The sequence below is a fragment of the Bombus vancouverensis genome, chromosome 17 (assembly GCF_051014615.1).
Source record: "Bombus vancouverensis nearcticus chromosome 17, iyBomVanc1_principal, whole genome shotgun sequence".
Taxonomy (NCBI): domain Eukaryota; kingdom Metazoa; phylum Arthropoda; class Insecta; order Hymenoptera; family Apidae; genus Bombus; species Bombus vancouverensis.
Window position 1 is genome coordinate 7,900,076 of NC_134927.1, and position 25,735 is coordinate 7,925,810.

A 25,735-nucleotide genomic window follows, 5' to 3' on the forward strand; every position below is an offset into this window, starting at 1 on the left:
AGTGTCTAGCGCACGGGATCATCGGATTTGTTCATGCCATTTTAGGTCAGGAAGTGAGGGCAGTATACATTGCCTCGGATTGGACAAACGAAGGCTGGTGGACTAGGAAGGGTCTTAACCGCCCTCGATAGAAAGTTGCTAGTAGGAAGCATCGTACGTGAGAAAAACTAACTTTCCCCTGTCAAGCCGTAGTAAACAATAGTCTTTGGAAACTGATTTAGAAAAGACATTTGTTGGGTCTGAAGGACCTTAGCAGGCAAGTGACTCGGGTTTATGACGGGTGCTTAAGGCTATTGAGGGTACGCCGTACGGAAGAGCGGACATCTGGTGTCCGTCTGGCCCGCGGTGTGTGACCTGGGCCAGGCAGAGAGTCGCCCGGCGTAACAGAGACTGATAGTCGAAGCGTTCGGCAACATATAAAATATAAAGCCTCGCAATAAGCTGAGACCTTATTAAGCTGAAAAATCAAACTTTCTTATTTTTAATTCGTAATGAATAGAACTTTTACAACTGTTCGTTAGATGTTTCCGACTAAAATAACAAAAATTCAATATAATTCGTAGCATATTTCCTTATGCTAAATGTTATTAAATGCACATTGGTAAGTAAATATAATTCGAATTACACCGTGTTTGGTCTGATTTTAATCAAGAAGATTTTACAAATACGTTGGTAGAAGTTCAATTTAGAAAAAATTTAAAAGGAACATACTTTATCTCGGTAATATCTGACATTGGGTTACGTTAACATTATTCGACCATCTTTGAATGGTGGAGATGACGATCATGCGACTACGAAGAGTACATTCTTTTTCTTTACTGGAGATCTCCTTTCTCCTTTCATTTCTGGATTAATGCACGATTCACGTTCATAGCATGAGATATGCTATATATTTATATAAACAAAAACAAAAAGATAAAATTGCCAAGGGGATATAAACAACCAACTAACTAAAGTGAAAACGAAATATCTTCAAAAAAGTTAGATTTTATGTTGAATTTGAACGTCCGGCAAGGACGGGGAAAATGTTTCATTGGTCAGCGCATTATAAATTTTCATTATTGCTTTTATTGATACAGAGTTTTAATACAAGAACACAACGATATGATAATGACTGAAATACCACAGTAAATATTAAATATGATTATGGATCCATTATTGGCTCTTATTGTAGAACATTCGCTGCCTATAATTTTTGTCGTTTTTGAATAGCGACCATGACATTTGCTTTTTTTAAAATTTAGTTACAATAAGTTTAGTTGTCAGAACATATGTCGGAATGTCATGTCGCTGAAATAAATAGTTGGAATAATAAAATAGTGAATAAAATGGATAAGAAAATCTTCCAGATTGGAGGAAGAAGTAGCGGCATGTGCTTCTACCACGATTTAGTACATCTCTGCAACGGTGAAATCCGTCATTGATATTCCATTATCGTCATCAGATCAACGAAGCCATGACATATTTCACAATAAATTGGACCGCCTTGCACGATAATCTAACAATGTTGATTAATTGACACCATTCTTCATTTTCGTTACACTTTTTGTTTAAGGTTCTGTAATTTTTCATTAAATCAGTTAGCTTGTAACTTTTTTAACTTTTATAAAACTCTCGTAAAATTTCGATTATTTCGCTGTCGAATTTGCTAATTTTTTAATAATTACAAATTATTACTTTTGGTAATTTGTACTCTCCAAGTTGCAAAGTTTCTAACTGATGATATTATATTATGCAAAAAGGGTTACATCGGAATAGTTCCGGATAAATGCTTTCAAACTAATGCCTATTTTACAGCAAAAAAGAAAAAACACATTATATTACTTAATTGGTACTGATACATATGACATAAACTGGTCTTCAAGATTTTGAGATGTATCCGCCGATGTGTCGTGGAGAAATCTCCAATGAATTAAAAAGAGAAAAAGGCGAACTTCCGTTTAACATTTATTGCACAACTAAAATTAACGGTGCTGGACGACCAGACTTTACGTGGACGATTTTTACTGTTATTAAATAGGTTTTGGAGTTTGATATCTATTGATTCACACAGATTCAGCTTTTACGTTCTGTATTTCACCACCATGTACATATGAACACACCGGATACATTCAGATAATTAACACCTGGCCGACGCCAAAGACGAAGGAGCGTCGCTAAAAGTCATACCAACTTAGCATGTAGGAACTAGTAATCATACCAACCTAATATTTACTCAACATTTACGACGAAGACGATTGAAAGGATTCTAACTTTTTTTAAAATTAAACTAAAAAGTCGTTGCAGTGCGACGCATAGCGCGTTCTGAATAAAAAGTATGATCTTGGCGAATTTACTCTTTGTTCTAAGGGCGGCAAGAAGCTTGGTCACCGGAAAATGCGTTTTTATAAGTGTGGTTACATGAGCGTTTCAGAAATTGGATGATGTGTTTCCAAGAGACCCATAGGCGCAGGACTGGAACCACATAAAAAATTAACGAAGAAAATGAAAATTTATGCCACTCGAGTCTCGAACACGAGATTTACATTACTGTATCTAGGACATGACTGTATGTAGATGAATCTAGTGAAATAAAGCGACATTAAATCTGGTACTACAGCTTGTTACGTTTCTTTTAGAAAATCTATTTAAAAATTATATGTTCATTTTATTTGATAATATTTAAGATTGGAGTAAATAGTCTGGATGGATCAAAAGGAATCAAAAACCTCAGAATCTTCCTGCGACTGTAAAAGTATGTCATACAGAAAAAATAACTGTAAGCAGTTATGTACAAGAAGGAAGAAATGTAGAAAAACAAGTTTCTTTTAATTCATTATTCATAAATATGCCGTTTTGATGCACACAAATTGCTTGTTGTTTTAATTGAATGCCAAGACGAAAATACATCTACAGAAACTGTTTTTAATTTCTCTAACCATCCTAATTTTCGTTATTCTGTGAATTTTTATACGTCATCAAGAACGGTTTTTCCGAAGTAGGACACAGACATTTTTTAAATAGCGTAGTGTAAGTGCTACTCTTGTTACCAACTGGTTCCAACAAATTATTCCACAGGTTACTCGCATCTTGGGAAACACAAAACATTTCTGATTATCAACGTAACACTCATTAAATAATTGTATAGTTTCATCTGTTATATTCACATAGTGCATGTAGTTTTTGATTCGAATGAAAGCAATCAGCAGTAAGATATGAGAGATCGGCGAATCCATCCTCGGCAAGCGGTACTTTTGCATCTTTCAGAGTCGGTAAAATTTCTACAGTGAAGTAATTTCTATGAAATTCTGGATAATCAGCAACTTCTTCGTCTATCTCTTGCTAGCTATAAAGATGAAGCAAAATGGCATATTCTTTATATGCATCTTAGAATGGATATCAAACGGTACTTGAAATTTGTTAGGGAAATAATATCGCATAAACGTGAAATTATAGAAATAGGCCGATTGTGGGGCGAAATTTCACACCGTGCTGAGATAGAGGTAAAATTCGTTTGCAAGATTTTCCAGTTTTTCAGTATAAGTATATCACATTTTGCCTTCGTAATTATACTTCGTAATCAATTGCATTATCATAGTAACTAAAAGTTCGTAGTTTTTCATAATATAATTTTTGTTACACGGTAGCAGATTATGTGAAATGTTTCACTGCCAAAATTAGCGATTTTCGTTACACGATATGGTAATGGAAGGATGTAACATCTCTCCAAGATATTTGGTATAAGTGCCACATTCCTAATTGGGATAGACACAAATATTGATTTAGTAAAGGCTAGAGGCGAACTTAAACTGTTTCACACTGTAAGGGCACTGTCGATGATTTCTCTACGGTGAAAATGGAGGATGAAAACAGTGGTAGTTACACCATTTCGATAAGATATTTTCATGGGATTGGGGTTAGGTTCATAGGGGATAGCCTCATTGCATCCTAATAATCTCTGTGGTCACGTGTCGTTCGAGTAACGATCTCGCCGATCTTGGTGATAAGAGAAACGAAATATTACAGCTGTTGTGTTGTTGAGAATTCTGGATCTTAATTACCGAAATAAAAGTAAAAGAACACTAAGGTTACACTTAGAATTCATATTAAAATAGTTTCAGATTTATTTAATAAATGTTTTCCAGGAGCTTCGTGGGTATACATTTGTATGCGTCTCAGCACTTTCTTTGTCTCACCATCTTCCATACCACACTGCCAACGGAACAGTTACATTCATCTGTTTTTCAAAACGCCGCGCACACGCATACTTCCACACACTCATATTCACATATGTGTGTCACTACTACGCGGCCAATCTAGTCTAGCACACAAAATTATACATATCTTAATATGTGTAACCCCAAACACTCAGTTGGTCAGTAAACCCGATCAGCAAACTCGCGCGGGATGCGAGATCTCACTAGGAGCTTCCTTCGTGTTCTGTTTTAGCTGGCGACATTTAGCATATCTGTGTACGGGATGATCACTGTTTTTTTTTTATTATTATTATTATTTAATTCGTACTTTACAATATATCCAGCTGGACATTCGGTGAATTTTTCTAGCTTAATTGCTAAATAACATGTGGAGGGCTTCCCCCAGCGGGATACCATCTTCGAGTTTGCCTATTTTATTTTTTTAGTGAAATCAGTGTGGTGTTCTCTTTTTAGTTTCCTTTCTTTTTAGTTTAGCTAGCTGGTTTGGATGTGTCGGTCATTTGACGGTAGAATAAGGAGTGTCTCCACAAATACTTGGGTTTCGCACTACGAACAATATTCCTACACTGAAAAAAACCGCAATTACGCTCACTGAATTTATTTATTATAAAGACATCAGATAGCTGAAAGGATCACATTCGTGAATTTGTGAGCCGCGATTCATGGATATGTGTGTGAAATTATTACACAGTTATTGAGGATGGAGATGAGGAGTGTAATATTTGTGCGAAAACAATAAAATCCAACAAATGTATGACAACTATGATGAAACATTTAAAAGTGCACAACTCAAGATAGTTATAGAATTAACAGAAATAATGGCTACATATCTTACTTGGAAACTGATAGGAGAAAATAAAAGATAGATAAGTTAATTTTAAATTTGATAATTACCAACATACTAATTACTAATTACGCGCCTTGAACCAAAGAGACCGGTATCTCATATCAGACATTTAAAACAGTTATTATCAGTAAAATGAAGAAACGAAGAAAGAAGAAAATGAAAATCACGTAAATACTGAAATACAAAATATCGATAGTGTAATTACCACAAATGGTTATATAGACCAGCAAAAATACTGATAGCATTTTCATAATCACATGCAAGTTCAAAACAAGAAAAGAAAGGGAATTTTTGCCGGTTCTGGCGGTGGAGCATGGAACGAATCTATACTTACGCAATACAAACGTTTATTCACGAACAATAAGGCTCTACTACAAACGAGCACGCACATTTGTTGTCTTTAAATTTTTGCACAAACAGGACTTATAGAAAAATCTTTAGATTTCTGATAAGTAGAATTTATAAAGAAATCGTAAGATTTTTTAAAGCGTCTTCTAGTAGGGCTAAAAAAACCTTAGTTAAAGTATTTACTATTCATTAGTACAAGTAATTATTATTAACTAGTTTTTAAATAATCTTCTTTCCATCCTACCTTTCCATCCTACCTTTTTCTAGAAAGCTTGTAAAAAACTATGTATCCGATTTATTTAGGAGAATACTCACGATAAGTAACGAGTAAGCAGAAAATGGCTCAACAAGTTTCGAAACTTCACATGAGGAAAAGATAGGACTGCGAATCATCTTAAAAAATATCTTATACCTATTAATACACACTACATATATCAGTATGTATATCGTGTCACCTCGTGTTAATTGGTAAGGTCAGATTATAGGGTGAAGGATGTATATTGGTTAATTTACGAGAAATGATTAACGAAAACCTTGGAGTATGGCTTTCGAACGTTGAATACAAGACTTCGTTTGTATTACAATAATTCGATGGACGTATCGTTCGAATTCCTTCCTAGTATTTCACAACAAGTCTTGTTTGCTTTGTGGATCTCTAGAATTGCTTGTTTCTAATACATTTATAGGAATAAAATTGTATTATATACCCCTAGAGCAGATGAAGCTCAGCAAATAGGGATGTGAACATAAAAAATTAGTGGAGTATTCGAATTTTCTATTGTAATTCTAGATAGTCTATTATTTTCTATTAAGTACACGACGTAGAAAACTGAAGAATAGTCATAGAAAAAAAATTTTAGAAATTTTATTCGAAATAAGTAATAAAGTAGGCAATAAACTAAATGAACTAGAATTTGCAGAAGAACAACTACTGATATTTGGGCTGTTTTACTTTGTGCTTTTATAAAGGATTAGTAACAATTTTTCCTAATACATTCAACCAAAACTGAAAAAGTAATGATGACGTTTTAAAGTAAAGTAGCCTAATCTATCGTAGAATAGTAATTTAATTAGAGAAATTCGAATTTTCTTTTAACTTTTGTTCGCCTCTTTACGCGATAATAAATAATAATATTAGTAGAAGTAATAATAATAATTGGAAACATAAATTTGTATTTTATAAACTATTTTACAGATAGTTGTATTTGGAAATACTATTAGAACAGTTGTACGAACTTTTTCATTTGCGATATTATTTTCTACAATACGAAAAGGAATGGTATGGTTTGTATTATTTGTAATTATTAATAATATGTATTATTAATAATATGTATTATTAATAATATGGCTAACTCTCGAGGAAATTTATTTTTCTGCAAAACTGAACAATTTTTACTTCGCTGAATAATAACTTCGTGACTAATTTTTTATTTTATCGTGATAGTAATGAGGAGGAACAAAACAAACAAGCAACGATGAAAGAATAGAAAACGGAAGACAAATAAATAACTGAAAATCACGTTGAATATCTCTCAAGCATTCCCAGTCATTCATAATGTCGTCAGCGACGTTTAACTGCGAAGCTGATTGAGTAGTCAGAGAATCTCCAAACCCAATAATTTGGGGTTAAATTCCTAATTATAAAAAGAGCCGACTATTCTCGGCTAAAAGCGTTATTCTCTTTTATGATTAATAAATCATACAAAGTAATAAATGTATTAATGATTATATAATTTATATACGTAATCAGTTTTTGAGTAAAGAATTTGAGTAACGTACTTTAAAAATATTGAGAAGCGTCAAGTATGTTCGCCAAGTTCCTTCACCACCAATGCTCGCTGACGCGCCTCTATTTTCGACGAGCACCTCCAATAAATTAGTTGCAAAAATTCCAGCATCGGCTGTCAAAGAATCGCCCATCGCGGCAATAACATCTATGTCACCTGGTCTCAAACGATGAACCGATTCGGGAACATTGGGATCTGCCACCTAAAAGGGTTGTTATAAAAATTTAGGATACTCAGTTCCTGGAATTATATCGAGCGATAGCAACAGATCCTAACAATTGTACCAAGCTACGATAATGAATCTATTTATTTAAATGTAATGACAACTTAAAAATATGGCGATAAAATATTAATTGGATATAAAAAGACGTGCCATGTTTGACTAATTGTTGTATCGATTAAATAAATATGAATCACGAAAAATGGCAATAGTATAAAGAGATTAGAAATAAACTTAAAAGTATATTAAAATTTCTGTGCGTTTAATTAATTTAAATTTTCAAGGCAAAATACGTCTAACTGTAATTTAAATTAAGCAATGATTTTAGAAAAGTAAATACAAAGAAGTAATATCTAAGGATGATTTCGTTTTTTCATAATAATGGATAAAAATTTGTCAACAGTAATAAATAAAATTTTAACTACCTATAACGTTGCAAGGAAATGGCACGTCTGATGGAACCTGTATTTGAAGTTTGCTTTTATTTCGCGCTGATTGTGAGACTGATCCCCCGTCGTGATTATTTGCTCCTAGAAAATATGTTTCATTAGTTCATACGATTCAGTCATTACGATCTGGCTGAAGTTCATTTTGTGATTTCACTTACGCAAACATAGAATCAAATCTATTTTCAATAATGCAAAAATCACGAGAACTCTTATTTCACTGCTAATATAATTTCGTTTAGAAACTAGGAAACTATATCTGTAAATTCAGTTTCTTATAAACTGAGTTATGTCGCGAACAAACTTAATCGGTTCATGGATTATTTCCATACAAATTACTTTTTAAAAGAGTCACCCAAAAGGAAACATATTACACATGACTTTTTTTACAATAGTGATAAAAGTACATCGCTTCATTTGGAATCAATGACTTTGAAACTTTGGATATCATTTTTTTGAAAAATTTCTTTTATTTAATATCCATATTATATGATAAATATAACGTGATTTTCAGTATCTGAATTAATATCCATCTTTCCTCTTAGATATTGAAAAAAGAATAATATTAATTCCAAAATTAAAACAGCCATGGATAAGATATTACCATAAATGTAATAGTCTGACAAGTGCCAAATAAATGAAAATGAATATTGAATAAATCTATAGTATTCTAGAGTATGGCGTGTAAAGTATGAAATATTGTAAAGCATTAAATATAAATTTATTACATATGATGATCAAATCGATAATAATTAACAAATGAGTAATTTACACTTTTACCATTGCATCCTTAAACAATATTGAAACATTTAATTTTCTCGCGCTAAGAAATTTCTGGTAACATCCAGTAACATCGATCATTTTCCGTGATGCAACTTGGCCCTAAACAGGATATAAACTTTCTGCACATTGTATATCTGTATAACAAGAATTGTGTACACTTTTTCTAAAATACCGCATTTTCTCTTTTGCGCCGTTTTAAAAACACATTAGTTGAGAATTACATATCGTTCCCTTTTATATATCATAGGAAATGATCACTATATAAAATAATCACATTAAGTAAACACATACCGATACTTTGTGAAAGCCAGTTACGAACTTGCCAATAATAGTACAAATTTATTGGTGAATCTAAAATCATCTTTTGAGACGCTGTCAGCACGCATAATTGTAGCAAAAGATACAAACGAGACTTAACCATCGCCGGTCATCTTGTTCGACCAACTAACGAAATGATGAGATATTCGCGAAAACTCGTACTTTCTACTCGGCTATAACTTTATAACAATACTAAATGGATTCAAGGTGGTATCCTTTTTTCCCCCTCAACGTTTCTCACGATCTGAGATAAATGTTCTTGTTAAACTGCACAAAAGGCCGCGCTGGCTGCTGCGCACATGTATCATTTTGGAATCTTGATTTTGCTGTGGCCGGTTTTCACGATGAGATGCAATGATCGCTGGGAAGGTTGTCTTGCGTGTAATATATTTGAGAGAAATTGAACACAATTGTAAAGTCGTTATCGAAAGTGAAGCTGGATTGAGGCAATGTCTGTCAGTATATCTCATGCCCTTACCAATCAAGTATAAGATAAGTCGATGAAACATTTCAAGTTCCGCCATGATGAACGATTATTTATACCTGTTTTCGTCATTAACATAACATACATAATCACTTAAGTACTCTCGATGTCTGATGTCGAGCCACGAAAATAAAACATTGAAATAATTATTCTACATTTTTTCGCAGATTTAGTATTGTGGTACAAGATGTAACATCATATATTCCGTATTATTTGTATAATGGACAGCCATATGCTTCATTAATTTTCAATGCGAAGTAATACATCCATGATAATTGAAAATAGAAATATTCTGAGCATTCAATAATATTTCTACTATTATTGCAAAATATTACCCGTGACGACAATAAAAATGACAGTGTTTAGGGAGTGGTGACAGTGTTTAGGCCATGAATCGAAATGGCAATTGCAAATGATGTTTCTTATACGTAATTCTTCCAATTGTCCATGCCGGACACGGGATGCTACAGGACGAATGCAAAAATTCTTGAATACACATGCTATAGACATCTGCGCTTTTCTGCAAGTAGAATATTCTACAACTATAACTGGCAATAAGATATACCCATTTCCAGTACAGAAACAATGAATAGAATAATGAGTTGCAGTTGAGAATAAGATTCCATTCGTCCAGAATACATTTGTTAATTATTGCTTTAATAGCAATATCAAGTGCATTAATTAATTACAGAATCTTTTCTTTGCAATATATTTTGTTTTTATATTATCGGTTTGCTGTGGAGTGCCGAAGCGTGCAGATGTGTCTCTAGTACCCAGTGTAGTTCGAAAACAACACGTGTCGCCCAACCGTCGAAAGTGAACACAGCCAAGTGTTTCCTACACCTTAGGGAGAAGAAAATCCCACGCGCCTAACCCCAACCCGAATACTAGTCTCATACCTTCACGACTAGTTATTCATTCTGAATTGACTAGCTCGATGATGGCCCAGCAATCGCGACCAGGCTCTCCGGAGCAAACTCGGAACTACCCCGCGCTACCTCCTCCGTGGCAGAAGTGTAGCAGAACTCTCCGCACCAACGACGCTAATATTACAAAGAAACGGAAAATAGAAACATCAAAACCAGACACGATCGACACCCGGAACGAACAATCAACGATACAAATAAACACCCACAACAGGTTCGCCGTATTGCAATCCACTAACGACGCCATGGAAATGGCGGCAGACACGCCGCCAAACCAACAAGTACAGAGAATCCCCCTCCCTCACCAATATTTGTAGATGATGTCATCGACATACAAACAATGATCAAGTCCTTAGAGAGAGATATCTCCAAGGACAAATACAACCCGAAGATTAACAACAACAAAGTAAAAATTCTGCCGACAACCCCTGACGCATACAGAAAAATCACCAAACTGCTTAAGACATTGAACGCCAACTTTCACACGTACCAACTCAAACAAGAAAGACCTTTCCAAGTGGTTCTACGCAACATCCACCACTCAGCAGACATACACGAACTCAAATACGAACTCTCAAAACTCGGCCACGAAGTCATCAACGTAAGTAATATAAGGCATAGAGTCTCGAAAGATCCGTTATCCTTATTTTTCATAGACATAAAACAAAAGCCTAACAATAAGGAAATTTAGAATATCAGTCGCCTAATGAACGCAATAGTAAAATTCGAACCACCGCTTGTGAAAAAAGAAATAGTGCAATGCAAAAGGTGCCAAAGGTACGGTCACACGCAGAAATACTGCAACCATACCTTCCGCTGTGTTAAATGTGCAGGCACTCACTCCACTGACCAGTGCGCTAAATCACCGGAAACCCCAGCGAAATGCATCCACTGTCAAGGTGACCATCCTGCAAACTATAAAGGCTGCTCAGCCTATAAAACTCTATACACAAACAGGTACCCTAAACTCAGAGCAAAAGAGGTAACCAACCAAACACCCAGCCCGCCGAAATTCACGACTACCCCAATCCCCTTAACCAACCAAACACCCAATCCTACCAAATTCATCACCACCTCAACCTCTTATGCCCAAGCAGTACAAGGCATCCAAAATAACCCGAATAGCCAAAGGGATCTTTCCCAAAATAGTGTCCCCAACCCACCTAACACAGACAACTTCTCTAGGCTTGAAAAGCTAATAGAGAAACAATCAGAGCAAATAAATAATTTGCTATCGCTACTAACAATCATCATGGATAAATTAATACGCCCCGACGCAAAATAAAACCAAGGTGCATAGCTCTTTGGAACGCCAAGGTCTAGCGCAACACAAACTTGAACTAGAACTCTTCCTAACCACAGCAAATCGACGTAATGCTCGTATCGGAAACGCACTTCACCGACAAAAACTACCTGAAAATAAATGGTTACAAATTCTACCATACCCAACACCCCAGCGGAAAGGCCCACGGTGGCACCGGAATCATAATCAAAACAAGTATTAAACACTACGAACTTCCATCATTCCAGAAAGACTACCACCAAGCAACAAACGTAGCAATAGAAGACTGTCATGGCACGATCACCACTTCAGCAATATACTGCCCTCCCAGACACTCCATCGCCAAAGAAGATTTTGATATCTTCCTGGACACCCTGGGCAATAGATTCATAGCTGGAGTAGACTATAACGCCAAGCACGCCCAATGGGGCAGCAGACTGGTTACAGCAGGAGGCAAAAACCTCTTAAACAGCATAATATCCAACAACCTCAACTTCCTCACCACAAACGAACCCACATACTGGCCCACTGACACTAACAAAATACCCGACCTTCTCGACTTCTTCGTAACTAAAAATATCTCATCAAGACACGTCCAAATCAACTCCTCGGCCGATCTCTCCTCTGATCATTCCCCCGTGATAGCAACGGTCAGTTCAACAATTATCGAGAATACACCTAATGGCTCCATTCACAACCAACACACCGACTGGCAGCTCTTTAGAGAAGTCTTTACACACTCAACTTCAGCCTTAACTTCACTAAAAACTAAGGAAGAAATCGAAGCAGCCACGGAATACTTAAACACGAGCATAATAAACGCCATCCACCTCCCCACACCCACAAAGACATCTATCAGCAAACAAGAATATTCCCCATACATACTAGAAAAAAAATAGCAGAAAAACGTAGACTAAGAAGAGTATGGCAGACCCATAGAACACCGGATGACAAACGCAAACTAAACAACGCAACTAGAAAGCTATCCAAAACCATAAAAAATTACAAAAACGACTGTTTCCAAAAATATTTCGCCAGTTTATCCCCCACAACCGACTCCAACTACTCGCCATGGAAGGCCTCCAGGAAACTCACACGCCCCCCCACAAATAATCCCCCCAATCCACCGTCCGCAAGGTGGATGGGCGCGTAGTCCTGTAGAAAAAGCCGACCTGTTTGCCAAATACTTGTCTAAAGTATTCAAACCCCACTCCTCCAAAGCTGCCGCGGACGTTACTGAATACCTGCACACCCCCTTCCAAATGTCGCCTCCTACCGAACCCTTCACTTCTGCAGAGACTATAGAAATAATCAGTCGCCTAAATCCCAAGAAAGCAGCAGGGCACGACCTAATTGGCAATAAAGCAATCATGGGACTTCCCGTAAAAGGGATCGCACTCATCACATCGATTTTTAATGCTATCCTACGCCTTGAACACTATCCTCAGGCCTGCAAAATCTCACTGATTACCTTCATCCCTAAACCCGGTAAACCGATATACGAAACCAGCTCCTATCGCTCAATCAGCCTTTTACCTACCCTGTCTAAACTATTCGAGAAGATGCTCATGAACCGACTCCTCCCACTCCTAGAGAACTTGAAAACACTCCCAGATCACCAATTCGGCTTCCGAAAACAACATTCAACAGTAGAGCAAGTCCATCGCATAACCCATACGATCAGCCAAACACTCGAAAAGAAAAAATATTGCTCAGCGGTTTTCCTAGACATCCAACAGGCATTCGACAAAGTATGGCATGAAGGGCTACTGTGCAAGCTTAAAAAGATCCTACCTCACCCCTACTACTCCATCCTAAAATAGACAATCCATGGTTAAATGCCTAGACGCCACTTCCGCAACATTCCCAATAGAATCCGGCATACCCCAAGGTAGTGTCCTCGGACCCCTACTGTACTCCATCTACACTGCCGACTTACCTATATCAAACGAGATAACAATAGCAACATTTGCAGACGACACAGCGCTATTAGCTACCCACGCAGATCCGGTAATAACCTCATCCACTCTTCAGCGAAGTCTCGACTCCATGGAAAAGTGGTTTCATAAATGGGGCTTCAAAATTAACGAAAAGAAATACTCACATGTAACTTTCACGCTTCGAAAACAAACCTGCTCCCAGGTCACCATCAACAATGCAACAGTTCCTAGCAGGGACTCAGTCAGATACCTGGGCATGACCCTGGGCAAGAGACTAACGCGCAAAAACACATCTCAGATAAAACGAAGCAACTAAAGGACAAACTAAAAAAATTCTATTGGCTCACGGGCCGACGCTCCAAATTAAACATACAGAATAAAATTACCCTCTACAAGACCGTAATAAAACCTGTCTGGACCTACGGAATCCAACTATGGGGAACAGCAAGTAATTCTAACATTGAAATACTTCAACGCTTCCAATCGAAAACGCTAAGATCCTTAATAGACGCACCTTGGTATGTTACCAACGAAACAATTCATCGCGACCTCAAGATACCCACAGTCAAAGAGGAAATAGCAGAATATAGCGACAGATATAGCAAAAGAGTCAACGAACACCGAAATCCCATAATCACTGGTCTACTTGATACGACGGACCAGATTCGCAGGCCGAAGAGGCACTACCCGCTAGACCTAAACGCTAGATTCATTTAGTTATCTAAATTAAGCAATATTCACTTCTTTATAATACTTACTTATAAATTATACTTATCTATAATAAATATTAACTTATTATAAATAATCAGCCATGTCACTGCGCCACGCCAGAAAAATTACTGAAAATTCTCAACGCGAGAATTGTTTGTAATTTTAACAAATAAATAAAAAAAAAATTGGAATCATCTAACAAACAGTTGTATAAGTTCTATTCATTACAAATTAAAAATAAGAAAGTTTGATTTTTCAGCTTAATGAGGTCTCAGCTTATTGCCAGGTTTCGTATTTTATATTTTGCAGAACGCTTCGTGTCTCAGTTCCTCTTTCTCTTTCTATTTTACTCGCATTATTCTTTTCTACGTTCGCCACGTTTAACACTTCATTGTCACTGGCTTCAGGAATAGAATCGGTTCTACTTTTATTTTACGCTATAATTGCGGGATTTAGGTCACAAATTTGTTGCAATAATGATTTATTTACTTGAAAAGGAATTGTAGTCGCTGTATGTATTTATTTTAAAAAGCTGGAAGAATGTGGGCAACGCCATATTTGGCGTTACTTGAAAATGTACGCCATTGAATGCTTCGTAATTACTCCCGCTATCTTTCCCCTTGATGCATCAAGGCATTGGACGGTCGAGTAATGCAATCTGATCCGAATTCAAATATCGATGAGGCAATAGTAATGCAACAATGAAATTTGATTACTGTTTGAACTTTTTTAAAATTAAATTTTCACTAACGTGCTTGTGAAATTTTGCTGATCAATATAAGACCAAATACGGCGATATACTTCAAATCACATTTACTTATTGATGAAATAAAGAAAAATATGTTGCTATCATGTATTCAATAAGTCGCCTTCTTCATCGATATCCGAATCATATAAAAACTGTATCTCTATAACGAGCATATAACTCGCATTTGTTTGCGATTACGCTATTTTCGTCCAATGAAGCCAATCAAAATATTTATGAGAAATTCACGTATCCGACACGAACATGACTAAGGGACGAGAGCTTTGTCAAAGCAAAGGTTCCCACTAAATAAGTGTGTGTTTCCACTAATAAGAGTACTAAACGTAATCTTTCCCAAAAAAACAAGAGTGCTGATAACGCGAAAGCGGAGATCGTTGCGAATCCAATTCATTAAATATTATGTAATTTCTATTCTGTGATAGTGCCGTTATTAATCTTTCCCAAGTTTCTTATGTATGTGATTTTTCGACGTATGACCGCGGACAGGTTAACCGTGGTGTGTGTATATACGTTGTATAAAAATTGTTTATATATGCCTTTTTTATAAATTATTTATGTGCACAAAGTGTTGGAGAAAACACTAATCCTCTCTACATTAATATTCTATGCGGCGGTTTTTGATATTCTGTTATGGATTTTAATGAGTAAGCAGGCTTAATGTCTAATCTATGATTTTTCTTAGAAAACGTAGCGCAGTACAGTTTACAGTCTTCTTCTCTACGACTTGTACGAGGTAAGCTGCTGACGTACATTCGTTCGTATAAGCGGGTTATCTTGCACACGGGGATATTTCGGCTAATTTCTAATTTCGATAACTAAAGAACAAAGCCGAAACACACAACTTCTTTATTCTTGATCTTTAGTTAATTTAGGTTTCAAGAATCACATCTTAAATTTTTTCATACTTACCATATAGTCAAGCATTCTGTAAATTCATAGCGAATGCATGTCTGGCAACAATTGTCTACAAATTCTAGGTTTTTATCCACAGATGGTACTTGGACTTGAATTTTGTCTCTAAAATACACTAAATACTATTACATTTTAGATGTGATGTCATACATGTGGTGTGACATGTGATATATCACAGTCTCTACTCATCTAAAACTATCAGAAAAGCAAACCAAGTTAAGAAAGATTGGTGCCCGAGAGACGAAGTTTAGTCATAAAGTTAAACCACCAACTATAATAAGATAAAACTGTCATATACATGTTTGCTATTTCTACCCTTTGACTAAAGAAAGCTTTCACGATTTAATAATGTTTGGCAATTTAAGAAGCACCATGGAAGATAAGGAATTCGATATTTGTTTAGAGCGTCGATGGAAACCTAACATTCGAGACCTAACGACTTTTGCTCACTTAATTTCTTGGGAACTGATCAATTTATAACATTTTATAGCAGTAAATGATGTCACGTTCAAGGCCATGGAATTCGTTTCAACAGACTTCATAGTACGTACTAAGAAAAAAAAATATTTATGTGGTTTCATGCAACGATGAAAAAATATTCTTGCCTCTGAAATTATTGCGCGATATTGTTATTCTTATACTTGTCTATCTCGGATAGACAAATAGATATGAACTTTACCGTCGTTATCATCTGGCTATGTTCTCTTTTCACCTGATAGGTGGCACCTTTTACTTTTCCTTATCTTATTAATTTTTCTCATATTATCGTACCAACCTGCCGTTTCTGTTTATCGCTTTCACATTGATCCTTTATTGCTCTAGCCTCTTATTTCTCTGAACAGTTTCAACTTCCTTACAGACTGCCTTTTCTCTCACTTTCTTTCCGTATCTTTACTTTCTCGGATTCATCACTTCTTTCCCTTACCCTCTTAGTACTACTCCACTTTTTCTTTAAACCATATAAACTACAATTTTATCTGTCCTCCTTCGTTAACACGTGTTATTTCTACACTTATCAGCACAGGACCTTCAATATTAGAAATCAAGTCAATATGTTCCTGTTTAAGTAGAAATACGAATATTTTTTTCAAGTATACACGGTATATCTATTCCATATTTCGAGGAAAATATTTCTTTCATATATAAAAGAAATATTTGTTTAGTACTTGAAAAAGAACATTACTTTTCCGTATATAAAAGAAATATTTATATGAATAGTTTATTTTAGCCTCCAGACCATAAAAACTGTGCTTGCAATTCATTTCTTTCATACACACGCATATTCCTCAATTGACCCTTATTCTCTATCAAATAGAATGAAATATTTATTTTATATTAAAATCAAAATATTGTTCACTCTTCTTTGGATATTGAGTGAATGCGTATACAGTATTATTGCTATTAGGATATGAATCGAGTATCGAAATTTTCGGAAAGTATAGAAAGGATATCGAAACTTCCGTGCGATATCCTTTTTATACAGTACTAGTTTGGTATCGATTAGAAAAGGATCAATAACGGATACCATTGTTTTCGATATGTATTCATAACAGATCGAAATGCTTTTATGTGAATTTATGTTCTATTAATCGGTTGTTAATTTCAACGATTATGTGCATATTAAAACATCATTTCCCATATACTATTATTATTATGTGAAATTAAATATGTTTTGTATATAATTACTTTGTCTACAAACCTACAGACCTTCCAATGTTTGTTGATATCTATCCTCGGATTCTCCTTTATTTTATTCACCAGATATGTCGCCATAAGTGTCATACTTTTAGACATAGCTCCACATTCGGAGACATTTAACTGCACAGCTGGATCAGTACTGTAGTATCGTGGACGAAAGGCCTGGGAAATATCGGACGAACTATGAACAGTGTCGCGAGAGCCGAGGCGCCGTCGGGCCCATCAATGTGTCATCGGTCTTTTCAAGTGCATAGTTTCGTGGAAAAGACCTACGTGACCCTGGCCACGAGCGTCTGTAGAACACGTGTGCGGTGGGCCTAGGAAAAGGGCAATAGAATGCGACAACAGTTAGTCGAGAAACCGAGTGCGAGTCGAAAAGCACAGAGTGCGAGTCGAGAAACAGTGTGCGAGTCGAAAAGCAGAGAGTGCGAGCGGAGGAGCCGAGTGCGAGTCGAGCGGAGATGGAGGTTGCGAGTGGCGTTGCCGAGAGAGTGTGGATTGCGCTGTGTTCTGTACGTTTGGTATGAATAGTTCAAGTTAAGCCACAATCGTCTTTTCTGTCTGATTAACATCTCTATTGTCCACTTTTTGTAAACATATTACATCACGATATTACAGTACTGATAGCGTTCCCAAGTGAATAACCTACCAATTTAGGATTTAATTCCTGTATATAGGAAAATCCGGCTATGAAAGATTTCAGTATTCGCATTTATAGCCATGAGGTGATATGTCGTGATAGGGTCGGAAGGAAAACTCAGATTTATTCAACGATAAATGTTTATTCGCTGTAATGTCAATGAGTACACTTAACGCAGGACTCGCGATTATATTCGGTTCGCGAATGCGCGGTTATAAGTTAGAGCTTGGATAGTTATGATTCGAGATGCGCCACGAGTGCGGACAGTGATTGCACGAGATGCCGAGAGCTTAGGTAATTATTCGACTCGAACCGTGTAAGTATAACGATCGTGGTATGTTGACTCGCTGTAATAGACTGACTTTTTTGTCGCGATGCTGCTGCGGAGGAAGACTGCGTTGGGATGTGTCTAAGAATGCGAAGGCATCGGATTCGTTGAGAAAAGCTTTGGTTCGGAAAGAGAGGGAAATGTACGTTAATGTTTATTGGCTAATTCGTGTTGGTCGTTGGAAAAGGATGCTAGCTGCCCTTGAGAGGGTGATGCTAGCGGGAAGCATCGTACGTGAGAGATAGCAGATTTCTCGTGTGTCCCCGTGGTAGGTGGTCGACTTCGAGACTGATAAACAAAGACTGTTTGTCCTTTGGAGGACCTTAGCTAAAATAAATCCTAAGATTTATAGCGGTCCTTAGGCTAGCTGGAAATATTCGGTACGAATGTATCGACATCTGGCAATCATCTTGTCCGCAGGTATAGGGTCTTTGTGTCGTGCGTCACGCGACGTAAACTGTTGGGAAGTTTACTGTCAAGTGCCGCCACAGCCATAACACAAATCCTATGCGTAAACAATGCAGATGTAAGAAATGAACAAACTTTAAGAATATTAGGGAGAGTCAGGTACTGTCGCCAAGTTCCTTGAACGCCGACACTGCCCACTATGTCTCTATTTTCAATGTTCACTTCGAACGTATAAATCGAAATAGCTCTAGCGCCGATTGTCAGAGAGTCACCCATTGCGGCAATGACATCTATGTCTCCTGGATTTGAATGCTGAACCGACTCGGGGACTTTCCTGGCACCTGCCACCTAAGCAAATTAAAGACATTATAATACGCGTACCGCGTGCTACGGCGCTCATTACAAAAGGAGATCAAGAACGCGAAGGACCGTGCCTGGCCCGAACTAGTTGAAGCAGGCGAGTCTGACCCATGGGGAAGGCCATACAGGACGGTGACGCGACAACTTCGCGCGAAGGGCCCCCTGGCAACGATAGAGATGGAACCTATGCTGCTGCTGCAGATCATCGGAACGCTTTTTCCAGACATTGTATATACATGTCGAAGAAGGGTCAGGAATAAGGTTGTAGGCGTTTGATGAATCTTCATTGGAATCCGCCATCGTCGTCTTATAACGAAGGTACGGTCTGTTAATACGAGTATGGATGCTACCGACTCGACAATCAACCGCGGCGGTTGGACACTCGCAATACTAGTGATGTTGGTCTTAGGTTCAATAACGAATCCGCGGTCAACGCGATGATAGATGTACGTGCACACAAAATTCTAAGTCGGACTCTTTGCGAAAACGTGGAATATCCACCGAGCGTACAGACTCTAAGTAACTCGCTAGTACGACCTCACGAGAGAATGACTCTCCGTCGCGATGATGCTGCAGAGAAAAACTATGATGGAGTGTGTCTGAGGGCACGAGATCATCGGATTCGTCGAGGATAGCCTTCGTTCAGAAGGTGAGGGAATTTGGCGTTGCTGCTAATTGGCCAATCTCCATATCGGTGGTTAGAAAAAGATGCTAGCCGCCCTCGAGGGAAAGTTGCTAGTGGGAGACGCCACTCGTTGAAAAATATGTCTCCCCTATCTTCCCGTAGTTGGGACAAAGACTGTTTGTCTGTTTGAAGGACTTTAGTTAACTAAACCTTAAGATTTATTACGGGCCCTCGGGCTAGCCGAACATGTACTGCGGAGACGCATCGACATCTGGCAATCATCTTACTCGAAGAATAGGGTCTGCGTGTGGCGAGCCACGGGACAGAAACCGTTGGAATGTTTACTGTCGCGTGTCGCCACGAATATTTCTTTTAAGGAGAGCTATAGAATTACTCCGTACCTTGTTAGGCAAAACGTTCATCCCGTGACCGCGGCTACGTTCGGCGACTGACTGTCGCCTCGAGCCCAAGCTCATTATCACAATTCTCGAATAATTACAATCGGGTTGAATAACTACAATTGTTTGATTACAGCTATAGTAGACTCTAGGTTACAATGTTGCGGGGTTATCCAAAATTCCAAAGGCTCCGGTGTTCTTTTCATCTCCGACACGGCCATCCTGACTATCACACGTCCTCGTGTGTAACTAAAATATCGTATTTCTTACATTAGATTCGCTACAACCGACATTGTTTACGATTTAACTAAATGTCTAAGTAAGTCAAGGGTCCAGTGCAATAACAAAGTTTCGTTCGGAGGTTTGACAACAGAAAAATAAAAGAGAATAGGAATTTGTAATGTTATAATTTGTACTCAAAGTGTCAGGTGCGTTCTGTGAGTCGCCAGTCAGACCGTAATGACACAACAGATCATTTTCGATTTCGTACACTGGTGAACCTCAGTTTGTTGGATCATATTGCCACGTTGGGTGCATTACACCCAGAAAGTACGTAAGCCCACTCAACGGGTTACAACAAAAGCACGTAACCCCACTCAACGGGTTACAACAAAAGCACGTAACCCCACTCAACGGGTTACAACAAAAGCATATCAACCCACTCAACGGGTTACAACAAAAGCACATCAACCCACTCAACGGGCTACAACAGAAACACATCAACCCACTCAACGGGTTACAACAAAAGCACATCAACCCACTCAACGGGTTACAACAAAAGCACATCAACCCACTCACCGGGTTACAACAAAAGCACATCAACCCACTCACCGGGTTACAACAAAAGCACATAAACCCACTCGGTGTATTACTATGACCACAACGCAGTGTTAATGATCCTCTGAGGTCAGTGTACTTGCATCGTTATTATCACCGCCGTCGTCATCACCGCAGACGTCTAACTCAGCAGGGACGCAACCTTCTGGCATCTTTCTCAGTCTGTCGTGTCTGTCCTTATATGATCGTTTGCCGTCTAAGGTTTTTAGGGTATATCTATCTCCTTCCAAAATCTCTGCTATTACGAACGGACCCCTGAATTTCGGATCTAACTTCGTCTGGTTCCGTTCCTCGTTCTTGCGTAATACGAAATCGCCAAGGTTGAACCTAACTATTTTAGCTTTGTTTTCGTCGAACCTATCCTTATCGTATTTGGCGCTTGCTTCTATATTCTTTATCGCCTGCTGTCTTACATGGGAGATATTTACCTCTCTTTCTTCGATACTGTCGGGTAGGGATAAGCCGTAGGGTCTCGCTGTTTTACCGATTAGTAGTTCCAACGGGCTTGACTTAGTCACGCGGTTGGTGGTACAATTCAAGGCTAGTTGTATTTCCCCGATCGCGTCTTGCCAGGACCGCCCGGTGGTTTCTATTGTTGTGAACATGTTTTTTAGCGTACTCATAATACGCTCTACCTGCCCGTTGGCCCTACTAGCTCCGGTCGCAATTAAATGGAGTTTTATGTGTTTACTTTGACAAAAGTCGCGAAATTCTTTGCCCGTAAAACATCTTCCCTGATCCGCTATTATCCGGCAGGGACTGCCGAACAAAAATATAGCGGACTTAAGCGCTTTAATGGTGTTAACGGAGTCTAACTTACGGGTATGGTGCAAATATACGAACTTGGTGAAGGCGTCGACCAACACAACGACGTATTCCTTCGAATCGTTTTTACCGCTTAGTTTGCCCGTTATGTCCATATGAACCGTATGCCAAGGTATACTGGTCTTAGGTATGGGGTGTAGTTCGGCTTGTACTCTACCCGAACTCGCCTTTGAAACTCGACAAGCATGACAGTTCTCTACGAATTTGCGAACATACTTCGCCATTCCTTCGAACCAGTAATACTCGTACAGTTTCTCAAGCGTTTTATCCCAACCTAAGTGCATAATGGACTGGTGCACATGGTTAATAACAGACCACCTAAACCCTCTCGGAACGATGGGCAGGCAGAGAGTTCTACCTTTTCTCTGTATTTTACGGTGAAGGGTGCCGGACCGTAACTCATACGTATTCGCGACATCTTCCGCGAGCTCTTCGTTCTGCAATTTATCGACGATCTCGGCAATTTGTGGGTCGCGACGTTGTTCCGCTAGTAGCCAATCGTCGGAGATTTCGGTTAGGTTAATTTCTTTCTCTACGATTTTGCTAAACGTACTGCGATCCAAGTCTACGGGATTTCGCGAAAAGAAATCTACGTGGGCCATTCGTTTACCTTCCCGGTACATAATGTCGAAGGTAAAAGTTTGCAGGTAAGCCCACCATCTGTAAACCCTGTCGTTCAAGTGTACCTTACTACTGGATGCTTTCAGGGACTTGCAATCGGTGACGACGAGAAATTCTCGTCCGTGTAAGTAATGACGGAAGTGTTTGACGGCGTTTACAACCGCTAACGTTTCCAATTCGTAGGAATGATACCTAGATTCCGCAGGGCTAGTCCTTTTGCTATAATACTCCACTACTCGATTTTTGCCTTCGACCCTGTGCATTAGAATGGCTCCATATCCTTCCGAGCTAGCGTCCGTATGTAGTTCTATGGGGTAATTGGGGTCAAATATCATCAGAACCGGCGCGTCAGTCAGGACGGAAATTACCTTTTGTCTTATCTGTTCGTGCCTATCCGTCCAAGGTATATTCTTGTTACTCGAGGTAAGTGCGTACAGGGGTTTCATTACTTGTGAAAATTTGGGAATGAAGCTTCGGAAATAAGAGGCCAAACCTATGAATTGTTAATGAACCTATGAATAAGTTGTGTGACGGTCGACGGTGCAGGTAAAGAACTCAAGGCTTGTATTTTACCCGGGTTTGGACGGACTTCTCCGTTACGGATTACGTATCCCAAGTAGAGTACCGATGTCTTTAAAAAGGAGCATTTCGAAAAGTTAAAGGAGAATCCGGCTTTCACGAGGGTATCTAATACGGTGCTCAACCTTTCTAGAGCCTGATCTATTGAGTCGGCGATAATTAGGACGTCGTCCAAGTAAACAACAACGAACGAATACGCGAGGTCGCCTAAGGCGTTGAGAATGGCCCTTTGGAAAACGGATGGTGCGTTTTTCAAACCGAACGGCATAGTCACGTATTCGTATTGCCCGTCGGGTGTAACGAACGCCGTATATTCCGTCGAATTAGGATGAATGGGAATTTGATGGAATCCGCTGGCCATGTCCAGGCTAATGAAGTATCTCGCCTTCTGCAATCTCGCGATTTGATCCGCGATGAGGGGTAGGGGATACCGGTCCGCGACCGTATTTTTATTTAGTGCCCGAAAATCTACGCACAGTCTATCTGAGCCGTCTTTCTTCTTTACAAGTAAGACAGGGCTCGCGAACGGCGAGCTGCTCGGCCTCACGATTTTTGCTCTAATTAACTCGTCTATTCTCTCACGCACTATCCTACGCTCTTCTTCGCTAAGTCGGTAGGGGCTTCTTTGCACGGTAACATTAGGATCGATTAACCGTATTTCTAACTGGCCCGTGCTTACGCGAGTACGTGGGAAGCCCGTAATGAATGAATCTTTGAATTTCTCGAGGACAGAAATTAACCGACTTTTATCGTTGCCAACTACGTCAGTGTCAACCGCATTGATATTGATCTCGTCCTCGGAGGTTTTACTACAGGCATTAATAGTCTTCGTTTTACAAATATCGACGCTATTCCGTGTAATAGTTACATCAAAACCCTGGCTTAAGATCTCGCGGCCAATCATGATATCATAATGTAAGTGACTATCGGCCAGAACGTGGAAGGTTATCTCCAATGTAAAACAGTTAATGCGCACCGTAGATAAGATCTGGGAGGTACTCTTAACGCAGGTGTTTCCTATTCCTCGCATAACTACTATATCTGTCGTTCTCCTTCCGGAGAATTTCGGAGCGACAGATTCTCTAATTAATGAGCACTCGGCTCCGGAATCGAAGTAAAATGGGAACGACTCACCCAGATGACTTAGACTACCGGCTGGGGACTCCACCACGCAGGAGTTGACTTTACGCTCATCCTTGAGGCCTGGTCTACCGTCCCGTCGTGCCGGGCAGTTAGGTGCGATATGGCCTTCCGCATGACACCTGTAGCAGACCACCTTGGACGGTGCGGCCGGTCGGTTTCCTTCCTGGCGTCGTGCATCCCTCTGTTGTTCGCCCTGCATCCTCTTGCGGCAGTCCTTGATTCTGTGTCCGAGAGTACCACAGTAATGACACCTCGTCTGGTGGCCCGATAACTTGCGTCGCTTAGCTTCGGGTTCCGCCGGTGCATATCTCGGCGAAGATGTCGACTCTTCTTCGTAACAAAAGGGTCGCATTTCGCTCAGGAATTGGTCCTCCGTTCTGATATCGCTCGTGAGGGCCAGTCGTTTAAGACGTTGGTCGTGTGGAATTAATATGTAGAGAGTGACAGCGTTAAGTATTTCGTCTAGCGTAGAATGTTGCCACCGCATCTGCAGGAGAGAGCGGACACGGCCGGCAAACGCCCCCGTGGATTCGCCCGCTCCCCGCTGTTCCCTGGATACCTTGATTAACGATGAGGACGTCGTCTCTCGGCCACCGAACTGTGTAAGGAATCGTTCCTTAACTTTAGGCCAAGTAATTTCTCCGTTTCCCGTTGTTCGCGCCAGCCAATGTGCTGCAGAACCCTGTAGAGAGTCACTTAAGGCAGAGTATAGCGCGCCACCTCGCAGGGGGTTGTCCTCCATGGCCATACTAACAGCCGCGCACCATGCGGCTGGGTCGGCGCCTGCGACTTCTGGGTTAAAATGTGGGAATTTGGTGATTCCCGTATTTGGTCGTTGCATTAGCGTATGCATCAGGTTGCTCATGGTAGCGACCTGCCCTTCCAGCGTTCGCAACCGTTCCAATCCCACTTCTGATGTCGGATCATCACTGGGAATGGGGTTGTGGGCGTCAAATGAATCTTCTCGAGGATTAGCCATTGATACAGTACACACAGGCGTAGTTTATTGCAATGATAGAATTATTACAGTCTTAACAGTTGATCACAGCGGTTCGGCACTCGCGACGCTAATGACGATGTTCTCGGGCTCAATAACGAATCCGCGGCCAACGGGATGACGACAGAACGTTCACACAAAGTCTAAGTCTGAAAATAATCACTGATCGCGAAGGCGTTACTCCTTGATCGATGAGATCGCGAGCGAGAATGCCTTTCCTGTCCCGATGATGCCACAGAGGAAAACTATAATGGGGTGTGTCTAAGGACACGAGATCATCGGATTCGTCGAGAAAAGCCTTCGTTCAGAA

General features: G+C 39.2%; 2 protein-coding genes across 2 annotated transcripts; both read right to left on the minus strand.

Annotated features, from left to right (window-relative positions):
* Positions 1-2,922: 2,922 nt before the first annotated feature.
* Positions 2,923-19,700, minus strand: LOC117165177 (phospholipase B1, membrane-associated-like). Its single transcript, XM_076625856.1, has 5 exons — positions 19,509-19,700; positions 19,176-19,388; positions 7,171-7,380; positions 3,147-3,321; positions 2,923-3,068 (listed from the first exon to the last, which is right to left on the minus strand). Exons 1-5 carry the CDS (start codon positions 19,698-19,700, stop codon positions 2,923-2,925), a joined length of 936 nt encoding a protein of 311 aa, XP_076481971.1.
* Positions 19,701-20,183: 483 nt separating this feature from the next.
* LOC143303865 (uncharacterized) lies at positions 20,184-24,942 on the minus strand. Its single transcript, XM_076625919.1, has 2 exons — positions 24,420-24,942; positions 20,184-20,672 (listed from the first exon to the last, which is right to left on the minus strand). The coding sequence occupies exons 1-2, from the start codon at positions 24,913-24,915 to the stop codon at positions 20,653-20,655; spliced, it is 516 nt and encodes a 171-aa protein (XP_076482034.1). The 5' UTR covers positions 24,916-24,942; the 3' UTR covers positions 20,184-20,652.
* Between the last annotated feature and the right edge of the window lie 793 nt (positions 24,943-25,735).

What these genes read in the sequence shown, in the direction of transcription:
- LOC143303865 (XM_076625919.1), bottom strand. Translation starts at nt 24,915, where the DNA reads ATGCGGTGGCAACATTCTACGCTAGACGAAATACTTAACGCTGTCACT. An exon ending in CGGTAGTCTAAGTCATCTGG is followed by an intron (nt 20,673 to 24,419) that starts GTGAGTCGTTCC and finishes ACGATATTTTAG; the next exon opens with TTACACACGAGGACGTGTGA.
- LOC117165177 (XM_076625856.1), bottom strand. Translation starts at nt 19,700, where the DNA reads ATGGCGGATTCCAATGAAGATTCATCAAACGCCTACAACCTTATTCCT. An exon ending in CGCTTCTCAATATTTTTAAA is followed by an intron (nt 3,322 to 7,170) that starts GTACGTTACTCA and finishes CTTTATAGCTAG; the next exon opens with CAAGAGATAGACGAAGAAGT. An exon ending in TCAAAAACTACATGCACTAT is followed by an intron (nt 3,069 to 3,146) that starts GTGAATATAACA and finishes GTGTTTCCCAAG; the next exon opens with ATGCGAGTAACCTGTGGAAT.